At 42.8% G+C, this 17505-nt stretch overlaps 1 protein-coding gene across 6 annotated transcripts in view; it reads right to left on the reverse strand.

The window, feature by feature from the left end:
• DTWD2 (DTW motif tRNA-uridine aminocarboxypropyltransferase 2) overlaps positions 1–17505 on the reverse strand; it is a 95904-nt gene that overhangs the window by 57314 nt on the left and 21085 nt on the right. For 4 of the 6 annotated variants that reach the window (XM_077344363.1, XM_077344366.1, XM_077344364.1 and 1 more), the window contains exon 3: positions 6347–6437. In XM_077344363.1, the coding sequence (XP_077200478.1) occupies positions 6347–6437 (91 nt within the window). Of the gene's footprint in view, positions 1–6346; positions 6438–12318; positions 12486–15031; positions 15153–17505 lie in introns of all 6 variants that reach the window. The other 2 variants (XM_077344367.1, XM_077344368.1) reach the window with 2 other exon arrangements.

A 17505-nucleotide genomic window follows, 5' to 3' on the forward strand; every position in this document is an offset into this window, starting at 1 on the left:
GAAACAGCCTAGGGGGTGGGACGTGTCCGGCTGTCCAAGTTGGAATAGGGCCAATCAGGGTGCAGCCAGCTTTGCCCCGATTGGCCCTGCCCCTGCTGCTCCCGCCCTCTGTCCCTGGACTCTAGTCTCTTTCCTCTCAGATGCTAAGGAGCCCTGCTAACAAGCTGCCCAGCCCCCACCCGCCCCACTTGATCTGGCTGCGAGCTGCCGCCCAAGGCCACCTTAAGCTGCCTGGCCAGGGGGCAGGGGAGGGGACCGTTTCAAGGCCCGTTCTTAGGAACGGGCTTTGAAGCTAGTTTCTCAATAAGAATCAAGTATCAAATTTGACCATAAATGCAAGTGACATGAGATCATCTCAGAAGACATCAGGTGTATATTTTGTAAACAACTTATGTTTCAATAGCAGAATTTTTTATATATTAGAATCTTGGGTGAATGGCAAATAATGGGGAAAATCTATACTTATATTTTAATTTGCCTTTGAATTGCTTTTGAATTCTTGTTTAAATCGATTTACTTGCTTCATTCTGAAATGGGTAATATGCAACATAAAACCTTTCAATATTTAAGTCTTCATTGTTCAAGAGGGAATACCATAGACAGTAAATGAAGTTCGTTAATGGCACAAGATCGATGCATGAAAACATTTCACTGAAAAGATATTCTATGGTATGAAATATCCTTCATAGATTTTTAGATCAGCACTATTATATGTCAGGATCTGTAAGCTGTTTTTATACATTTCAGACAGATAATGTTTAGTGTGCATTCTTATAATGAGAGAAAGTCAAATTCTGCTACTCAAGCAAACTGAACTCCTTCAAACTTGTCTCTCTCCTCCTTGCTGCACATAGAAAGTACTATAGAAGATCTTTCACTTTTTAATCATAGAATCATAGAGTTGGAAGGGGCCATACAGGCCATCTAGTCCAACCCCCTGCTCAACACAGGATCAGCCCAAAGCATCCTAAAGCATCCAAGAAAAGTGTGTATCCAACCTTTGCTTGAAGACTGCCAGTGAGGGGGAGCTCACCAGCTCCTTAGGCAGCCTATTCCACTGCTGAACTACTCTGACTGTGAAAATGTTTTTCCTGATATCTAGCCTATATCGTTGTACTTGAAGTTTAAACCCATTACTGCGTGTCCTCTCCTCTGCAGCCAACAGAAACAGCATCCTGCCCTCCTCCAAGTGACAACCTTTCAAATACTTAAAGAGGGCTATCATGTCCCCTCTCAACCTCCTTTTCTCCAGGCTGAACATTCCCAAGTCCCTCAACCTATCTTCATAGGGCTTGGTCCCTTGGCCCCAGATCATCTTCGTCGCTCTCCTTTGTACCCTTTCAATTTTATCTACATCCTTCTTGAAGTGAGGCCTCCAGAACTGCACACAGTACTCCAACGCAGGATCTCCCTTATACTGGAGTGTTAACAATATTTATATGGCAGAAGGAACCACACACATTCCCCAAAGAGGTTTGTGTGCTAATGTTGTTTTACTCTGTGATCAAGAATAGGATATTTGGCATAATTCATTGGAAGTTACTTCAGCCATCTACATATGAACCTTGGCCGAATTCATGGAAATGAAGAGCAAGCACAAGTATGCTGGCTCTGCCTTCCACCTCCATGCTATTATCACTGTACTGCCAGTGGCCATGTGTATACTTCCTTCACCAAGACTGGGGGACACAGTGTTATTAACATTACCAATCACAGACAGCAGAAAAAAAGGTACAAATAACACTGTTCACAGAATCATACATAGAATCATAGAATCATAGAATCATAGAATCATAGAGTTGGAAGGGGCCATACAGGCCATCTAGTCCAACCCCCTGCTCAACGCAGGATTAGCCCTAAGCATCCTAAAGCATCCAAGAAAAGTGTGTATCCAACCTTTGCTTGAAGACTTCCAGTGAGGGGGCACTCACCACCTCCTTAGGCAGCCTATTCCACTGCTGAACGACTCTGACTGAGAAAAACTTTTTCCTGATATCTAGCCTATATCGTTGTACTTGAAGTTTAAACCCATTACTGCGTGTCCTTTCCTCTGCAGCCAGCAGAAACAGCATCCTGCCCTCCTCCAAGTGACAACCTTTCAAATACTTAAAGAGGGCTATCATGTCCCCTCTCAACCTCCTTTTCTCCAGGCTGAACATTCCCAAGTCCCTCAACCTATCTTCATAGGGCTTGGTCCCTTGGCCCCAGATCATCTTCGTCGCTCTCCTCTGTACCCTTTCAATTTTATCGATGTCCTTCTTGAAGTGAGGCCTCCAGAACTGCACACAGTACTCCAGGTGTGGTCTGACCAGTGCCGTATACAATGGGACTATGACATCTTGTGATTTTGATGTGATGCCTCTGTTGATACAGCCCAAAATGGAATTTGCCTTTTTTACCGCTGCATCACACTGCCTGCTCATGTTTAGTTTACAATCCACAAGTACCCCAAGGTCTCGTTCACACACAGTGCTACCTAGAAGCGTATCCCCCATCCAGTAGGCATGCTTTTCATTTTTCTGACCCAGATGCAGAACTTTACACTTATCTTTATTAAATTGCATCTTGTTCTCATTTGCCCATTTTTCCATTGTGTTCAGATCTCGTTGAACTCTGTCTCTATCTTCCAGAGTATTTGCCAGTCCTCCCAATTTGGTGTCATCTGCAAACTTGATGAGTAGTCCCTCCACCCCCTCATCTAGATCATTAATAAATATGTTAAAAAGTACCGGGCCGAGCACCGAACCCTGAGGTACCCCGCTACTCACCTCTCTCCAGTCTGATGAAACACCATTGACAACAACTCTTTGAGTGCGGTTCTCTAACCAATTCCCTATCCACCTATCGATCTGAAAATCCAGATTGCAGTCCTTCAACTTATCCATCAGAACATCATGGGGAACCTTGTCAAAAGCTTTACTAAAATCCAAGTAAATGACATCAACCAAATTTCCCCGATCCAGCAAACCTGTTACTTGGTCAAAAAAGGAAACTAGGTTGGTCTGGCAGGACCTGTTGGAGACAAATCCATGCTGACTTCCTTGGATCACCAAATTGTCCTCCAGATGTTTGCAGATCGCTCCCTTTAATATCTGCTCCATTATCTTCCCCACAACAGAGGTCAGACTCACTGGTCTGTAGTTTCCCGGGTCATCCTTCCTCCCTTTTTTGAAGATCGGAATAACGTTTGCTCTTTTCCAGTCCTCCGGGACATCTCCAGTCCTTAAAGAGGTTCCGAAGATGATGGACAAGGGCTGTGCAAGTTCTCTGGAAAGTTCTTTGAGTACTCTCGGGTGCATTTCATCTGGACCAGGGGATTTGAACTCATCCAGTGCAGCTAAATGCCTCTCGACCACCTCTCTATCCATGTTAACCTGCCACCCAGACACTATCCTTTGGCTACAGCCATCTCTAGATGTGCCTAAACACTTAGACCTGTGGGAAAAAACAGATGTAAAATAGGCACTAAGCCTTTCTGCTTTCTCTGCATCTTTCGTTAGAGTTTGTCCATCCGCACCCAACAGCGGGCCTATTGCCTCCTTTACTTTACGTTTGCTCCTCATGTAACTGAAAAATCTTTTCTTGTTACAATGGGCTTCCCTGGCCAATCTTAGCTCACTCTCAGCTTTGGCCTTTCTGATGATTGATCTACAGTGCCTAGTAACCTGTAGGTACTCTTCTTTAGAGCTCTGTCCTTCCCTCCATTTCCTGAACATTTTCCTTTTCTTTCTTAGTTCCTCTTGAAGTTCTCTGTTCATCCAAATAGGCTTCTTAGAGCTCCTGCAGTGTTTTCGTATTTCTGGGATAGTCATTGATTGAGCATGCAATAGCTCTTGTTTGAGTAGCGCCCACCCTTCACATGCTCCCTTCCCTTCCAGCATTCTCGTCCATGGTATGACACTCATCATGTCTCTGAGTTTATTAAAGTTTGCCCTACGAAAATCCAACATCCGCGTCTGGCTACAAGCTTCCTTGGCTCCCCATCTCAAAAGGAATTCTATGAGGACATGGTCACTTCCCCCTAGGGTCCCCACCTCCTTCACCTCATCCACGAACTCTTGCCTGTTGGTCAGTATTAAGTCCAGTATGGCTGAACCTCTTGTGGGTTCATCTACCATTTGATAAATGAAATTGTCAGCCAGGCAGGTCAGAAACTTGCATGACTGAGGACGCTTCGCAGAGTTTGTTTCCCAGCACACATCTGGGAAATTGAAGTCACCCATGATGACAAGGTCCTGCCGTTTGGATATTTTCTCAAGCTGCTCACAAAGTGCAGCATCCACATCCTCTCGTTGGTCAGGCGGTCGGTAGCAGACACCAACCACCACACTGTTTGTTTTCCCCTCGCTTATTTTCACCCAGATGCTTTCCACTGTAGATATGCTCTCCTTCACTAGAATTTCCTGACAGGTAAGCCCTTTCCTCACATACAGTGCCACTCCTCCACCTCTTCGATCTATTCTGTTTTTTCTGACCAGTTCATATCCATCCACCATTACATTCCAGTCATGAGAATCATTCCACCAAGTTTCTGTGATGCCTACTAGATCATACCTTTCCATCAGCATGAGAAGTTCCAGCTCTTCCTTTTTATTGCCCATGCTTCGGGCATTAGTATAAAGACATCTGAATCCTTTTACTTTTGGTTCCCTATGAGCTGGCCTTGCCGGTTGGGCTGCCTCCGATAGTTTTCCTTCCATACACTCCCTATGTTGATCGTCTCCTTCCCCTAGTGGCTTTAGTTTAAAGCTCTCCTGATGAATCTCCCCAGGTTCCTGCCAAACACATTCTTCCCCAGTTTTGATAAGTGCAGTCCATCAGGTGCTAGTAGGCCTTCCTCAAGAAAGCCTATCCCATGGTCCCAGAAACCAAATCTCTCCTGCCGGCACCAACTACGCAGCCAGTGATTCACCTCCATTATCTTCCTCTCCCAACGCATTCCTCTTCCCTTGACAGGCAAGATTGAAGAGAATACCACTTGTGCCCCCATTTGCTTGAGCTTCCTCCCCAGATCTTGATAGTCTTTTTTAATAGGAGCGATGGTATTCAGGGACATGTCATTCGTTCCCACATGGACCATCACAAATGGGTAGCGATCCGTAGATTTGAGGAGTTTGGGCAGCCTTTCTGAAACATCTTTAATTTTCGCCCCTGGCAAACAACACACCTCTCGGGTTAGGGGGTCGGGCCCAGCCACGTGGCGATCCATTCCTCTTAGCAGGGAGTCTCCAATTACCAGTACTCTCCTTTTTTTTTTCTTCTCAACTCCATTTCCTTCTGTCCCCGTGGCCTCTTCCCTTTGTCTTAGAGTTTGTTTTGGGACCTCTTCCCTTGTTGACCCTTGCACCTCCTCTGCAAGGGCCTGAAATCTATTCTGGAGCTCCAAAGGCCCCGAGAACTGTCTCGCCCTTCGCCGTTCAGTCTTTTTCCGAACTGCCTGCAGAGGCTCCCTATTGTGGTCAATCTCCTTGTCCTCTTCAGGACTGGTTGTATTCTCTTTATTCTCTTTATTCCATGTTGCAGAGCTCTGGACTACGAACTCCTCCCCTTTCTTACTTTGGGTCAGAGTAATAATTTTGTTTTCTAATCCCCTAATCTTTTCCTCCAAAAGTTTTACCAGCTTACACTTGGGGCAGCTGTAGTCCATCTTGTCTTCTGGGAGGAAGGCAATCATGTCACACTCACTGCAGATGATGGGATGAGTGTCCTGGAGGTCCATTGTAATGTCTAGGCAGTGCAAGTACTAGGGAAATATAATCTACTGATATAATCTACTGATTCTAATTGCTCGGCCAAGAACCCCAGGCTAAGAGCCACAGGCCAAGAGCCCTTTGTCTCTTGCCAAAGGCTCGCGCCTCTGGTGAGGAGTAGCCCTTTTTAATCCTCCCAACAATTACCCAGCAATCACCTCACCCAGGCAGAACAATAGCCTCACCTGGTCAGCAGCAACTCTCCCCAGTAGCTCTCTCTCCACGTGCTCTCAGTTGTCTGAGCTCTACAGTCTTACTATTTCATGCAAAACTGCATTCAGTAGTAGCAGCAGGAACAAACAACATATCTTTGTTAGAACACTTTACTAGTAGCTGAAAAGCACAAGAAATTTCATGGAGAGGAATAGTAGCCAGATTGGTAACTGCTGCGAAGGAAACCTTAAGTGGCTCTTGTAAGGGAAGCTGAAGGAATGTAGCTTAAACTGGAGGACTTTGCTCAGTAGATAGGATCCACAGCAATAACTGTAAGAGCTACAGAACTGTACATGGCTTAACATGCTTTCATTTGTTATTTTATCTTTTTTTGCTGGAAAAATAAATGGTTGAATTTTGGCAGTTCACAGAGCTACACTCACCTCTGCTGGATGTTGGATGATGTACAAACAGGTGGACACTTTCAAGGGATTGACTGGCAAGAATGGACACAAACACACCTTTTGAGGACGGCTATAGGATAGTAAGGAAAAAAATCAGCAAAATAATTGACAATACAACTTCGTTGGAATGTACCTATTTTGCCATGGCACAAACATTTAGGTTTTTTTTCTATTCTAAGAACCAAGTAACAATGTTTCTGAAGAAATTCTAGTGTAAGTGATAAAACAAGATATGAAAATTTTGAAATGAACAGTTGAAGATATTTAACGAATACCACTCTAATACCACCAGGAGTTATGAATTTATAGGCTTATTGTCAAAATCATGCTTGATGTTTGCAATTTCTCTTGTTCTGCCTTGTACTCAGTTTTAGCAAGATTTAAAAGAATGTGTCTTGCATGAAATTATTGAGCATTTCAGCTTTTCATTAAAAACCAATACATATCAAAATCTGAACAGCTTTTCTGCACATGTGGACATTTTTACAATTCTGACATAGGGTAGTGGGCACAACCTCAAAATGTCTGCCACAGGGAGGTGGAGCCAATAACAAAATGCCAAGAAATTAAGTTATATATAACTTTAATTTATATATAAATGTTAGTTATATATGTCAGGATTGTTAGAAACCCTGCCATAAATTAGCCTGAGTTCTTCCATGACAGTTATATTGCTTGGTGCCTGGTTGCTCGAGGTCCTGTAATCATGCTAACAAGTAGAGAGTGAAAAATATGTTATTGTAGCCATTATCTCTTCTTGAGGCCTCTCGGCTGGTTTCACTATCAACAGTGGAAGACAGTCAAGGCCATGAGAATGTAACACTGTTTTTAATTGCAAGTGTCTCTTCTCTCCCTCTCCCCTCCCTTGGGAACTTTCAAGTTTTGGGTGGGAGAATTGTATTGATAAGAAGAAGCAAATCTGCCTTCAAGTCAGATTTGACTTCGCCAGTCTAGATGTATGTAGTGCTTCTCAATAAAGTTTTCTTATTTTTAAGAAGCTAGTTGTGAGTTCTTTCAACGTCTGACAATATATAACTTTAAAAGTAATCCTTCAGCATTTCCTTTATCTGCATCACCACAGCTCATTCCAATTACCACTGGTTAATACTCCTAATCTGTAGCATTCCTTTCTCTCTCTCTCTGCACCAGTTATGCTCCATTCTCTCTCTCTCTGTACCACCACAGTTCTGCACTCCCATCTATAGCCCTCTTATCTCACCATTATCTTCGCAAACTCCATCTCTCTGTATCTGTTCTCCCTATCTTCTGGATCTCTTGCACCTACTTCTCTGTTTGCTCTCTTTTCTTTCCCTATCTCTTCTGTGACACAATTAATTTTGCTTGTTATGCCCCTTCTGCACATTTTGACTCTATAAGCTGTCTTTGTGTTTGTGGGAGGGGACAATATAAATTTAAGAATAAATAAAATACAAAGTTCAAGGGCACAGAAAATTGTTTTCAGCAGCTATTTCCTGCCTTCAGAAGATCTGAAAAGGAACAAGGCTTAGGAATTCTTGAAAGTAATGCATAACTTATTTAAATGAGCTTTTAGAGATTGGTATTACATGGTGTTATATGACAATAGGAATTACATGTTTAATTTCTCAGCATGTAATAGATATATTGTTGAACTGCTTCTAAGTTCCTAAGATCTGTGCAATAAACTGGTTACTGATTTCTATATTTTCCAGTTGCAAACTATTTCATTAAGACATTTGTCAAACATTGCATGGGCTTCTGATGCATATAGTTCTTTTGAAGGTGACAGTAAAATAATGATTGCAGATGTACCAAGCACTGCAGAACAAGTTTTTTAAAATGCAAGAACTGAAGTGAAATGAATGTATGTTTGGTGGGGGGAGAGAAATCTCAGCCAATTTACTGATAGTTTGTTGTTAAGATTTTAAAAAGCAAAGAAAAACATTGGAACAGGTGCTCACAATCTTTACTTCAATCTATTCACAAGCTATAATAAGCACCTAATTTCCTGAATAAAAATGAGATTTCAGATAACTTTATCTCATACTGGATCATTAATTTAAAATGCTTTTTTAAATGAGTAGTGATTCATTTGTTAAAGTAATCCATATTTAATACCCGTTATCTGTAACAAGAGGTCTGCCTGTTACTTTTGTAATCTGAGCATAAGAGGCTGACTCAAAAACAGGATGAAAACAAACATGCTTCACATGGACCAGGATTCCCAACAATTGTAGTTTCTGAAGGCTAAAGAGTCCAATGTGTCCCGAGTCCAGGAAATCAGATTTCATAGATGGTTTGGCATCCAGAGTGTTGCTATAGTGTTCGAGGGCCTAGTGGGCACTGCAATAGGTATTCTGACTGCTGCCCCAATGCTAGGTAATTATTAGCAGGAGAAAGAAAGTGATGGTTATGACTGAGTTATTTGTCATCAGAATCAAAATAAGTGGAAATCCAAGATGTTTGTATTTACATTCTAATCATCTTGGAATATCTAAACTGGGAAAATTTGGGATTCTGAACTTGATTATTCATACATGTTGTTGTTAGGTGCGAAGTCGTGTCCGACCCATCATGACCCCGTGGACAATGATCCTCCAGGCCTTCCTGTCCTCTACCATTCCTTGAAGTCCATTTAAGTTTGCATACATACATACTCATACATATTCTGATCCATGTTAGTTCTGAAGTATCTCTACAAAGCACATCACAACATCTTCAACAGAAACCATTTCAGGGACTGAACAAAAATATCTTTTAAAATTCAGTCAGACAAAGCATGTTACTAGCTCAAGAGATTTGTTTGTGGATAATGGAAGATGTGGAATAATTCTTGAAGAGGTTGAATACACTTGGCTTCTATTAAATAAGAGTCACTCACTTTGATGTCCAGAATATATATGGCCAAAGAATATCCACTTCTTACAGTTCAAAGAAAAGTACCCCTCAATTTTGTTCAGATTCCATGTCCACTAAAATATTGGTTTCCTTTTAAATGCTGCCCAAAATGATGACAATTAGTGCCTGCTTTGATTCAAAAGGATGACAGTTATTGCCTGCTTTGATCGAAAATTGTCTTTTGTTAACACTGATGCTGGCACCATCAACCACCTCTACTTTACTTCCCCAAAGCCACAAGACTGTAATTATTTTTAGTTATAGCTCCACAGGACAGAATTTGAAGAAGTATAGCAACATATTTGAAGACATGAGTTACTTTATTTGGTCATCACTTACTGCAGATAAGAGTAGAATATATACATTAAAAACCTCCCTTTCTAAAGGCTTTGGAACAGAAATTTTATATCTCAATATCCTGCCTTGACTTTTATGACATCAAAGACCATTAATTAACACTTGGGGAAGAAAGGGGGGAGGGATACTGATACTATGTGATGTACCAAGACTGGTGGACAAATTACAACATAACAATTCACTGGGACTGGATGGTGAATCATATGGGTTTTTAACTCAAACATGAAATTGTTTCTCTTAACAAAAATATGCTATTTGTCACTACAACTAGCAATGAAGACAGAAAAGAACTATATTTTTTGAAAAAAGAAACCCAAAAGGAAATATAGGAAACAAGTGGGGACCCACAATGCTTGCAAGGGGGGTCCTCCCTGCCCTCCATTACTGCTGATTCCCTCCTTAGGGCTCAGTGGAGAGGCTAGGGACTCAAGGGAGACCCATCACTTTCAACTTCTGAAGCTGGCAAGGCTCCAGGCCCCATCACCTACCACTCAGCCTGCTGTGGCTGCTAGCATCCTTTGTCAGTCTGTCTTGGTTCACAGTGGCTTCTGGCACTTGCTGCCATGTCCGTGGCAGTATGTGGCATCCTCTGCTTTTGAGCAAGTCTGCAGTGCATGCCAGTCACCACTGCTGCCACACTAGGACCTGGAACAGTGGCCAGAATTCTTCTCTGCTGGGACTACAGCAGCTACTGGTGTCTTCCTCAAATTAATAAAGCTCAAATTAATTGGTTTAAATCAAGACCATTCCGAAGTGGTGCTGGGGGAACCTGTGATTTATGTTTGCAGTTTTGATTGAAAAATATTTATTGGTAATAGATTCAGGTGGGTAGTTATAATGGTCTGAAGCAGCAAACTAAGTTTGAGTACAGTGGTACCTTTAAGAGCAACAAAGTTTTTTCAAAGTATAAATTAAAGAAGTGAACTTGCACATAAAAACTTTATTTTATTGCTAATAGTAAAAGAACCTGACAAACTTTCTTTTTTGTTGCCATACTTACTTAAAAACAGGGAATGCAAAGCAGAAATGGAGGAAATTATATTGAATATACTTCTATTCATTTGTTTAAAAGGAAAGAATTTATGTACATAATGCCCATTAGCAAAAGGTAACAAAAATTGCCCACAAGTTATACATATATTTTACATGAATTGCACTGGGCTTGACAGAAAGCATTTTTTTAAAATTGTGTTACACTTGAGACATTACTAAAACAAACAAACGACCAAACAATAATAATACTTCGAAGGGGAAGTCAAGAACTAATCAACCTGAAACTATTGACCTAAAAAGAAGTGATAATGTAATTCTCATAGAGCATGTGAGAACACATACCTGCTCTGGGGCTCCACCCTACCAGACATAAATGCGGGCACACACAGACTCCTTCCCCTCAATTCCCCTTCCATTCTTCCTCCTTCCCTCTTGCTTGCTGGAGATCCTCCTTGGTCCCTCCCCCATCCCTCTCTCTGACATACAGACACACTCACACACAGAGACTCCCTCCTCTCCCCACCTCTCCTCTCCACTCCTTTTCTCTTGTTCCAGGAGAGCTGTGAGAGGGAATGAGCATGGCGGCTAGCATCACATGACAACAAGCACTGCTTGTGCCGCCACTGCCACTGGCCATGTTCTATGCTCCCCAACATCCATTGTCACACCCCCATTGCCGCCTCTGCCTCTAGCCTCCAAGGCGTTGCCACAGCAACCAGATCCAGGTGCTGTTAATCAACCGGCTGTACTGTCTTCTGGGCTGTCAGAACTGGAGAAACAGGGAGATCTTGGAGATTGCTCTGATCTCATAGAAGAGCCAGGACAGAGTAACATGGATGAACTAGTCTTTTCCACAGACTCAACTCCGACCCTGCCAGTACCGCAAGCCAGCCCAGAAAGTTCACCTGAATGCAGAAGGCAACAAAAGATTTCACTGAGTGGTGGAGAAGTGCCCAGCTTCAGGCGCGCTGTCAAAGTAGCTGGGGCCCAGCTGAGGCTGCTTTGTGGGATGATGACTGATTCCCCAGGTGCAGCCAATTAACCCCTTAGCCAGGCTGCACTTAGGCAAGACAGAAACAGCTCCTTAATATGGGTGTAATCTTTGCGAAAACCCTCCCATCGCCAAGACTCTGGTCCCTGACCCACCTCTGCTTCAGGGAAGCTCTGCTCGACTGACCTCTGATTTCCCTGACTCCTGCAACGGCTTCTCGGACTACTGGTATTTGGACTCTTGTTTTGGCTTTGGACTCTGTTTCTGGACTCCTCTTTTGGTTCTCCCTTGGACTTTGGTTGCCTCAGCAGTATTAAGATATGGACTGGACTCTGACTCTGTTATACAGTTTGTGATTCAGGCTTAGCTTCTCAGCCAAGGAACCTTCCTCCAGGCTGCCACGGTGTGGCCAGATAGGGCAATACACCTGCTTTGGGCCTCCTTCAGGCCTCAGCCTCCACCACCACCACCACCACTGCAGCCTCCATCTTGCTCTCGGCCCTGACCCCTTCATCTTGGCCTACGGTGACCAGATTTTAACATTGGTAAAGCAGGACAGCATTGACCGGGGGGGTTCTTGATTAAAAATTTGGTCTATATGGAGCAACAAAACGTTTCATAGAATGCATAAAACACAAAAATAGTATTGTAATATATATATTTTAATTTCAACATAAGTACAATTTGCCATGTGCCCTCAGATGTCCCTCCAAAAGTTGGACAATCTGGTCACCTTATCTTGGCATCTGGGCAGTAAGTGGGACTCAGCAGTGCCCATCTTCCAAGGCTGGTCCCAGATCCTTCATCCCGGCAACCAACCACTGCCACCACTGGCTGTCTTCCGCAACTGGCTTGAAGAGTCCCGCTCGCACCACTGGTGCACATCTAGTGCCGTGCTCCCTGGGGTAGAATAATGGACATCCCATCCATTGTCATTTCCGTTTCAGGAAATGCGGCAGTAAATATGTTTCCACATAAAAAAAACAATTTTCAAATTGTAGTTGGCACCAGATACATATTAACACTGTCTTCTTTTTGCTGAATAAGTTGTAGTACTAATGGCATTTAAATTTGTAAATGATAACAAGTCATTAAAATTAAGACCTTTGAGAGTTTATTTTAAAACACTACTGAATTAGAAAAAACTTTAAAATAATACACACTACTATAAGTACCTGCAGTTGCAATGTAACGTAAGAATAAGCAGAACATGCAGGGTCTGTGTGTGCATGGTTCAAATCATATGAAGCAAAGCCTACAAGTGGCATTGGAAATCTGTATTTAGCTTAGTTAGTATCTCATCCAGCATCCTGATTGGTTCCTGCTTCTTTGATCACATTTTCCTCCTGCTTGCCTGCACAGCAGACTGAATGAGGACAACAGAGACAGGTCTCTATCTCCTCTTTCTATACAAAATCTATTACTTCAATAAAACTATTTTATTCCTTCAAGCAACTTAGTGCTTTACTCTCTTGCATATTTAAACTTTGCCAACAAGCAGTTTGTGGATTCTGGGACAACAACATCCATAATCTCTGATTCATACGGCACGGCATGCGGGTAAAGAGTCACTGCAGCTAAAGCTAGTCTCATTCTCAGAATTCAGACACCAGTAAAACATACATCAGAGTTGCCTTTCTAAATTGGGCCAAGTATCTATTATTCAGCATTCTGTTTCCATCTGTAGTTGGCCAGATGCTTCTAGAAATAAGCAGAATATTAAGTAGCTGTCCTTCTCTTATTATCTTCAACATCTGTCATTGAGGGCTATACTGACATAGAACATGGAGTTTCCGTTCATTTATCAAAATTAGCAGCCACTTCTCTTGTGTGCTTCAAAGTGGCACTACTCAGTTCTAAGGTTGCTAAATGCAGGTTGGGAATTTCCTGGAGAACTGGGGCTACAGCCTGGAGAGGTAGCTTAGCAGGGATATGATGTCATAGGTTCATTCTCTGAAATTGCGATTTCATCCAGGGGAACTGATCTTTGTAGTAATTTAGTTGTTACTCTGAAATTATTCCTGGCCCATCATGGAGGCCAGCAACACTATTTGATGCTTTTGCAAAATGTGAGAATTTCCTTTCTAAACATTCAATATTGTCACTCTTAGAAATTTGAATCATAAAAAACGTGTTTATATGAAAAAAAAACATTTTAATTCAAGCCTTGCTGATATTCAGAGTGTTTTTAAAATATGGCATGCCAATTCACCATATATGGCCTAAGAGAGAACTTAATAGAATTTGCTTACAAACTTCTATGAACTAATGAACAAACTGCCCTTATTCTGTTCCAGGGATGGCAATGATTTCTGCCAGAAGAAAACTACTTAAGCCAATGGAACAGTGGCTGGATGTTATTCATAGTGATGGTCCTGACTGAATAAAATTCCAGTGGCCCCTATTTTCCATTTTCCCTGAATTTAGAAATGAATGCCACTGTGCCACTTCATTAAATCAAAGTAGACACCAAATCCGGTGGGACATGACATATCTTCCTAGCTTCAGTGAACATGTCCTAGCAGAGAAAAGACTAAACTGACAATGACTTCTCAGGAGGGCCTCAACTGAAACAGCTAAGAAAGATAAATCACACAACAGGAGAGACTAGTAAAGATATTTTTCATTCAGGATGCATAATAAGGACAATAGAGATTACTTCCTCTTTCAGTGGATATCAAATTCACATTTTGTCCATTCTTTCCTACAACAGAATTCTCCATAGTATGTTATCCTCTAGGTGCAGGAATAAACTGTAGATTGCCATTACAGTTCTATAACGCATCCCAGTTTGAAGCACAGTGACTTTTTCAACATACACAAAATGTACACAACAGCTTCAAATACATAATTAGACAAAAAATATCTTGGTATTCTTTCCATGTTCATCTAAAGTACACTGCTTGAAGAAGTATGAATGTAGTGCTTTCAAAAATCCTTTGTTCCCACAGAAATTTAAAAATATGCCTTTTCTAGTGACATAAAACAGAAAAAAAATCAGATTTAAAAAAAATCTAGTGTTAGATAATTAAAATTCCTATATATATTATAGAGCAGTGGTCCCCAACCTTTTTATCACCGGGGACCGGTCAAAGCTTGAAAATTTTACTGAGGCCAGGGGGAGGGGTTGTCTTTTGCCGAGGGATGCTCCCGCCGCCTGAGCCCCTGCTCCACTTGCTTTCCCGTTGGCGCACCTGACTTCCTGTCGCCTGCTGGGGGGCGCTGCCAGCAGCAGCTGCACAGTGCCACGCCGAGAGGGAGCCACAGCCATGGTGGCCGCTGGAGAGCACCAAAGGTAAGCCGGGAGCAGAGTGGCAGGGCAGCCACTGAGGAGGAGAATGAGGAGGAGCCACGGCCCAGTACCAACTGATCCACGGACCGGTCCCGGTCCCCGGACCGGGGGTTGGGGACCACTGTTATAGAGGGTTTCCATACAAATAATGTACCTTGTTTTGTTTACTGCAAAACTTTTCTACCTTCCTTCAAAAGTACAGGTACATGTACTATGGGAGCATAGGGTATAGCAGCTTGCAACTCATTCTCAAGTGTTAGATGTACTTGCAGTTTCTTGAAAAATAAAGAAATATATACATTTAAATTCTACGGATAGTCAAATAGTACAATTTTACTTGTTATAAATTATGCATTTTATTTTAAAAACACTCTGAATCCAAAGTCGCCCAATTTCTCTCCCATGCACATGCTTCTCTCACCACCTTCCCAGGTACTAGAGATACTCTCTGCTGCCTAAGAAAGCGGGGGAAGCATTTAAAGGGTACACTCAGCAGCTAATCTGTTATGCTTGGTATTTTCTCCCTCCCACCTTCCCTGAAAATAGAGGGAGCATGCCCAGTAGCTGATTTGTTATGATCATGTCTCATTAAGATCATTTATGCACTGGAGGTTTCATGCTGGGCTGCAGGCTGGAGTTTTAGTTGTGGCAGGTTGCCCCACCTCTTCCTGCACCCACATTGGGGAGCATTTGGCCTGGTGCACCTCATCCGCCCCCAATCTGTGCTCCTGACAGGGGGGTGGGGCAGTGAAGTTCCCAGTGCATAAACGGTCTAAGAGAAGGCAGGGGGGGGCATTTAAAGGACCTGCTAAGCAGCTGATCATGACAGATCAGCTGCTAGGCATGCTTTCTTCCCCCCATGCTCAAAGAGTGAACAGGTACATTGTTGTGATGGGGGAAAATTTCTCAATGCAATTTTCCTTGCCTTTTTCTCATTAATGCAGTTTTCAATTTTTTTAAGGCACCCTAACGAGACTGAGACAAATGATTGCAAAGACATGTTTAAACATGCTTTTTTTGGAATAAACTGTGCATATATGAATTGGAATCTTAGTAGCAATCCTTTTTTACTTAATTCCATATAGCACTGCATAAACTTAATATTACACCTGTGCTACAAAACATCAATGTGTAAATAACCCACAGAAATCTCTTATTCATTGCCCTATTAAGGTTGGCTTTTTTTTTGCTGACAGAGAGCCACTTTGCATTTCCAAGAATGCTGTAACAAGAGCTGCTATCTATGTAAATGTGTGTTAAATTGACTTAATAATATATTGTTATCAGCTCATCAAGTCTGCATCCTGGGGACACAAGGTTACGTTTCTATTCCACCTTACTGCTGCACTCTAAACGGTTTACAATGACACACAAAAATGCAAACATCTTATAATCAACAAGAGCACAGAATAAATACCACAGCAGCACAATTCCAGTCCATACAACATACTTCAATAAGTGGCCTTTTAAAAATGAGAAATACTGGACATTTGAGAAATATGGATCACAGCCTTTGGGGGCACAGCAGAAAAGGCCTTCTGCTCCTCTCCATGGTGGCAGCAAGCCTTATCAAGTTGGGTCCAATTTATGGCGACCCCACAAGGATGTTCAGAGGTGGTTTATGTTCAGAGGTGGTTTTTCATTGTTGGACTCTGTCATGGCCTGGGGTTCCTCAGGTACTCAAGGCCCAGACTGCGTACAGCCTTTAAGGTGATTACCAGAACCTTAAGCCTGATCTGGTATTCAACTGATAACCAATGCAGCTGTCTGAGCACAGGCTGAATGTGAACCCTCCAAGATGTTCTCATCAAGACCCTGGCCACTGCATTCTGCACCAGTTGTAGCTTCTGGGTCATGGATTAAGGGTAGGCCTGCATAGAGCAAGTTGCACAAATCCAGCCTAGAGGTGACTGTCACCGGAATCAATATGGCTAGATGTTCTGAGGCCAGCTTGGCGCAGATGGAAGAACGCTAGACTTGCTATTCTCATGATCTGTTCCTCCATGGAGGAAGGTATCAAAGATCATGCCCAGGTTCCTGGCTGAGTGTGCTACTAGTAGCTGCATTTCATCCTGGTAGGACAGTTGTGCTTCCTACCAAACCACAGGACCTCCGTCTCTGAAGGATTGATTTTCAGACAGCTCTGCTTAAGCTAGCTCATCACTTCTTCCAGACATCTGACTGAGTCTGGGGGTGAGTCAGGGTAGCCATTCATCAGGAGGAAGAACTGGGTGTTATCAGTGTACAGATGACATCCCAGTCCGAATCTCCATACCAGCTGGGCAAGAGGGCGCATGAATATGTTAAATAAGATCAGGGAGAGAACCGCTCCTTGTGGTACTCCACAAGAAAAGTGAAAGAGCTGAGATTGATTGCCTCCAATTTCTGCCCCCTGTCTGTGACCCCAGAGGAAAGAGATCAGCCAATGGAGGGCTGTTCCTCATATCCCAGTGTTAGCTCGTGGTCTACTGTAGTGGTCCCCAACCACCAGGCTGCATCCCGCAAGCTTGCGGCCCAGGAAGCTTCTTACTGTGGGAGGGGGAGAGAGGGAAGCAGGGCAAAAGTGCCGCGCATTCACAATTTCGGCCGCGCATGCACAGCCAGGCAATCGCCCTCCCTGCTGCCACC

This window comes from Paroedura picta, chromosome 7 (genome assembly GCF_049243985.1).
Source record: "Paroedura picta isolate Pp20150507F chromosome 7, Ppicta_v3.0, whole genome shotgun sequence".
Taxonomy (NCBI): domain Eukaryota; kingdom Metazoa; phylum Chordata; class Lepidosauria; order Squamata; family Gekkonidae; genus Paroedura; species Paroedura picta.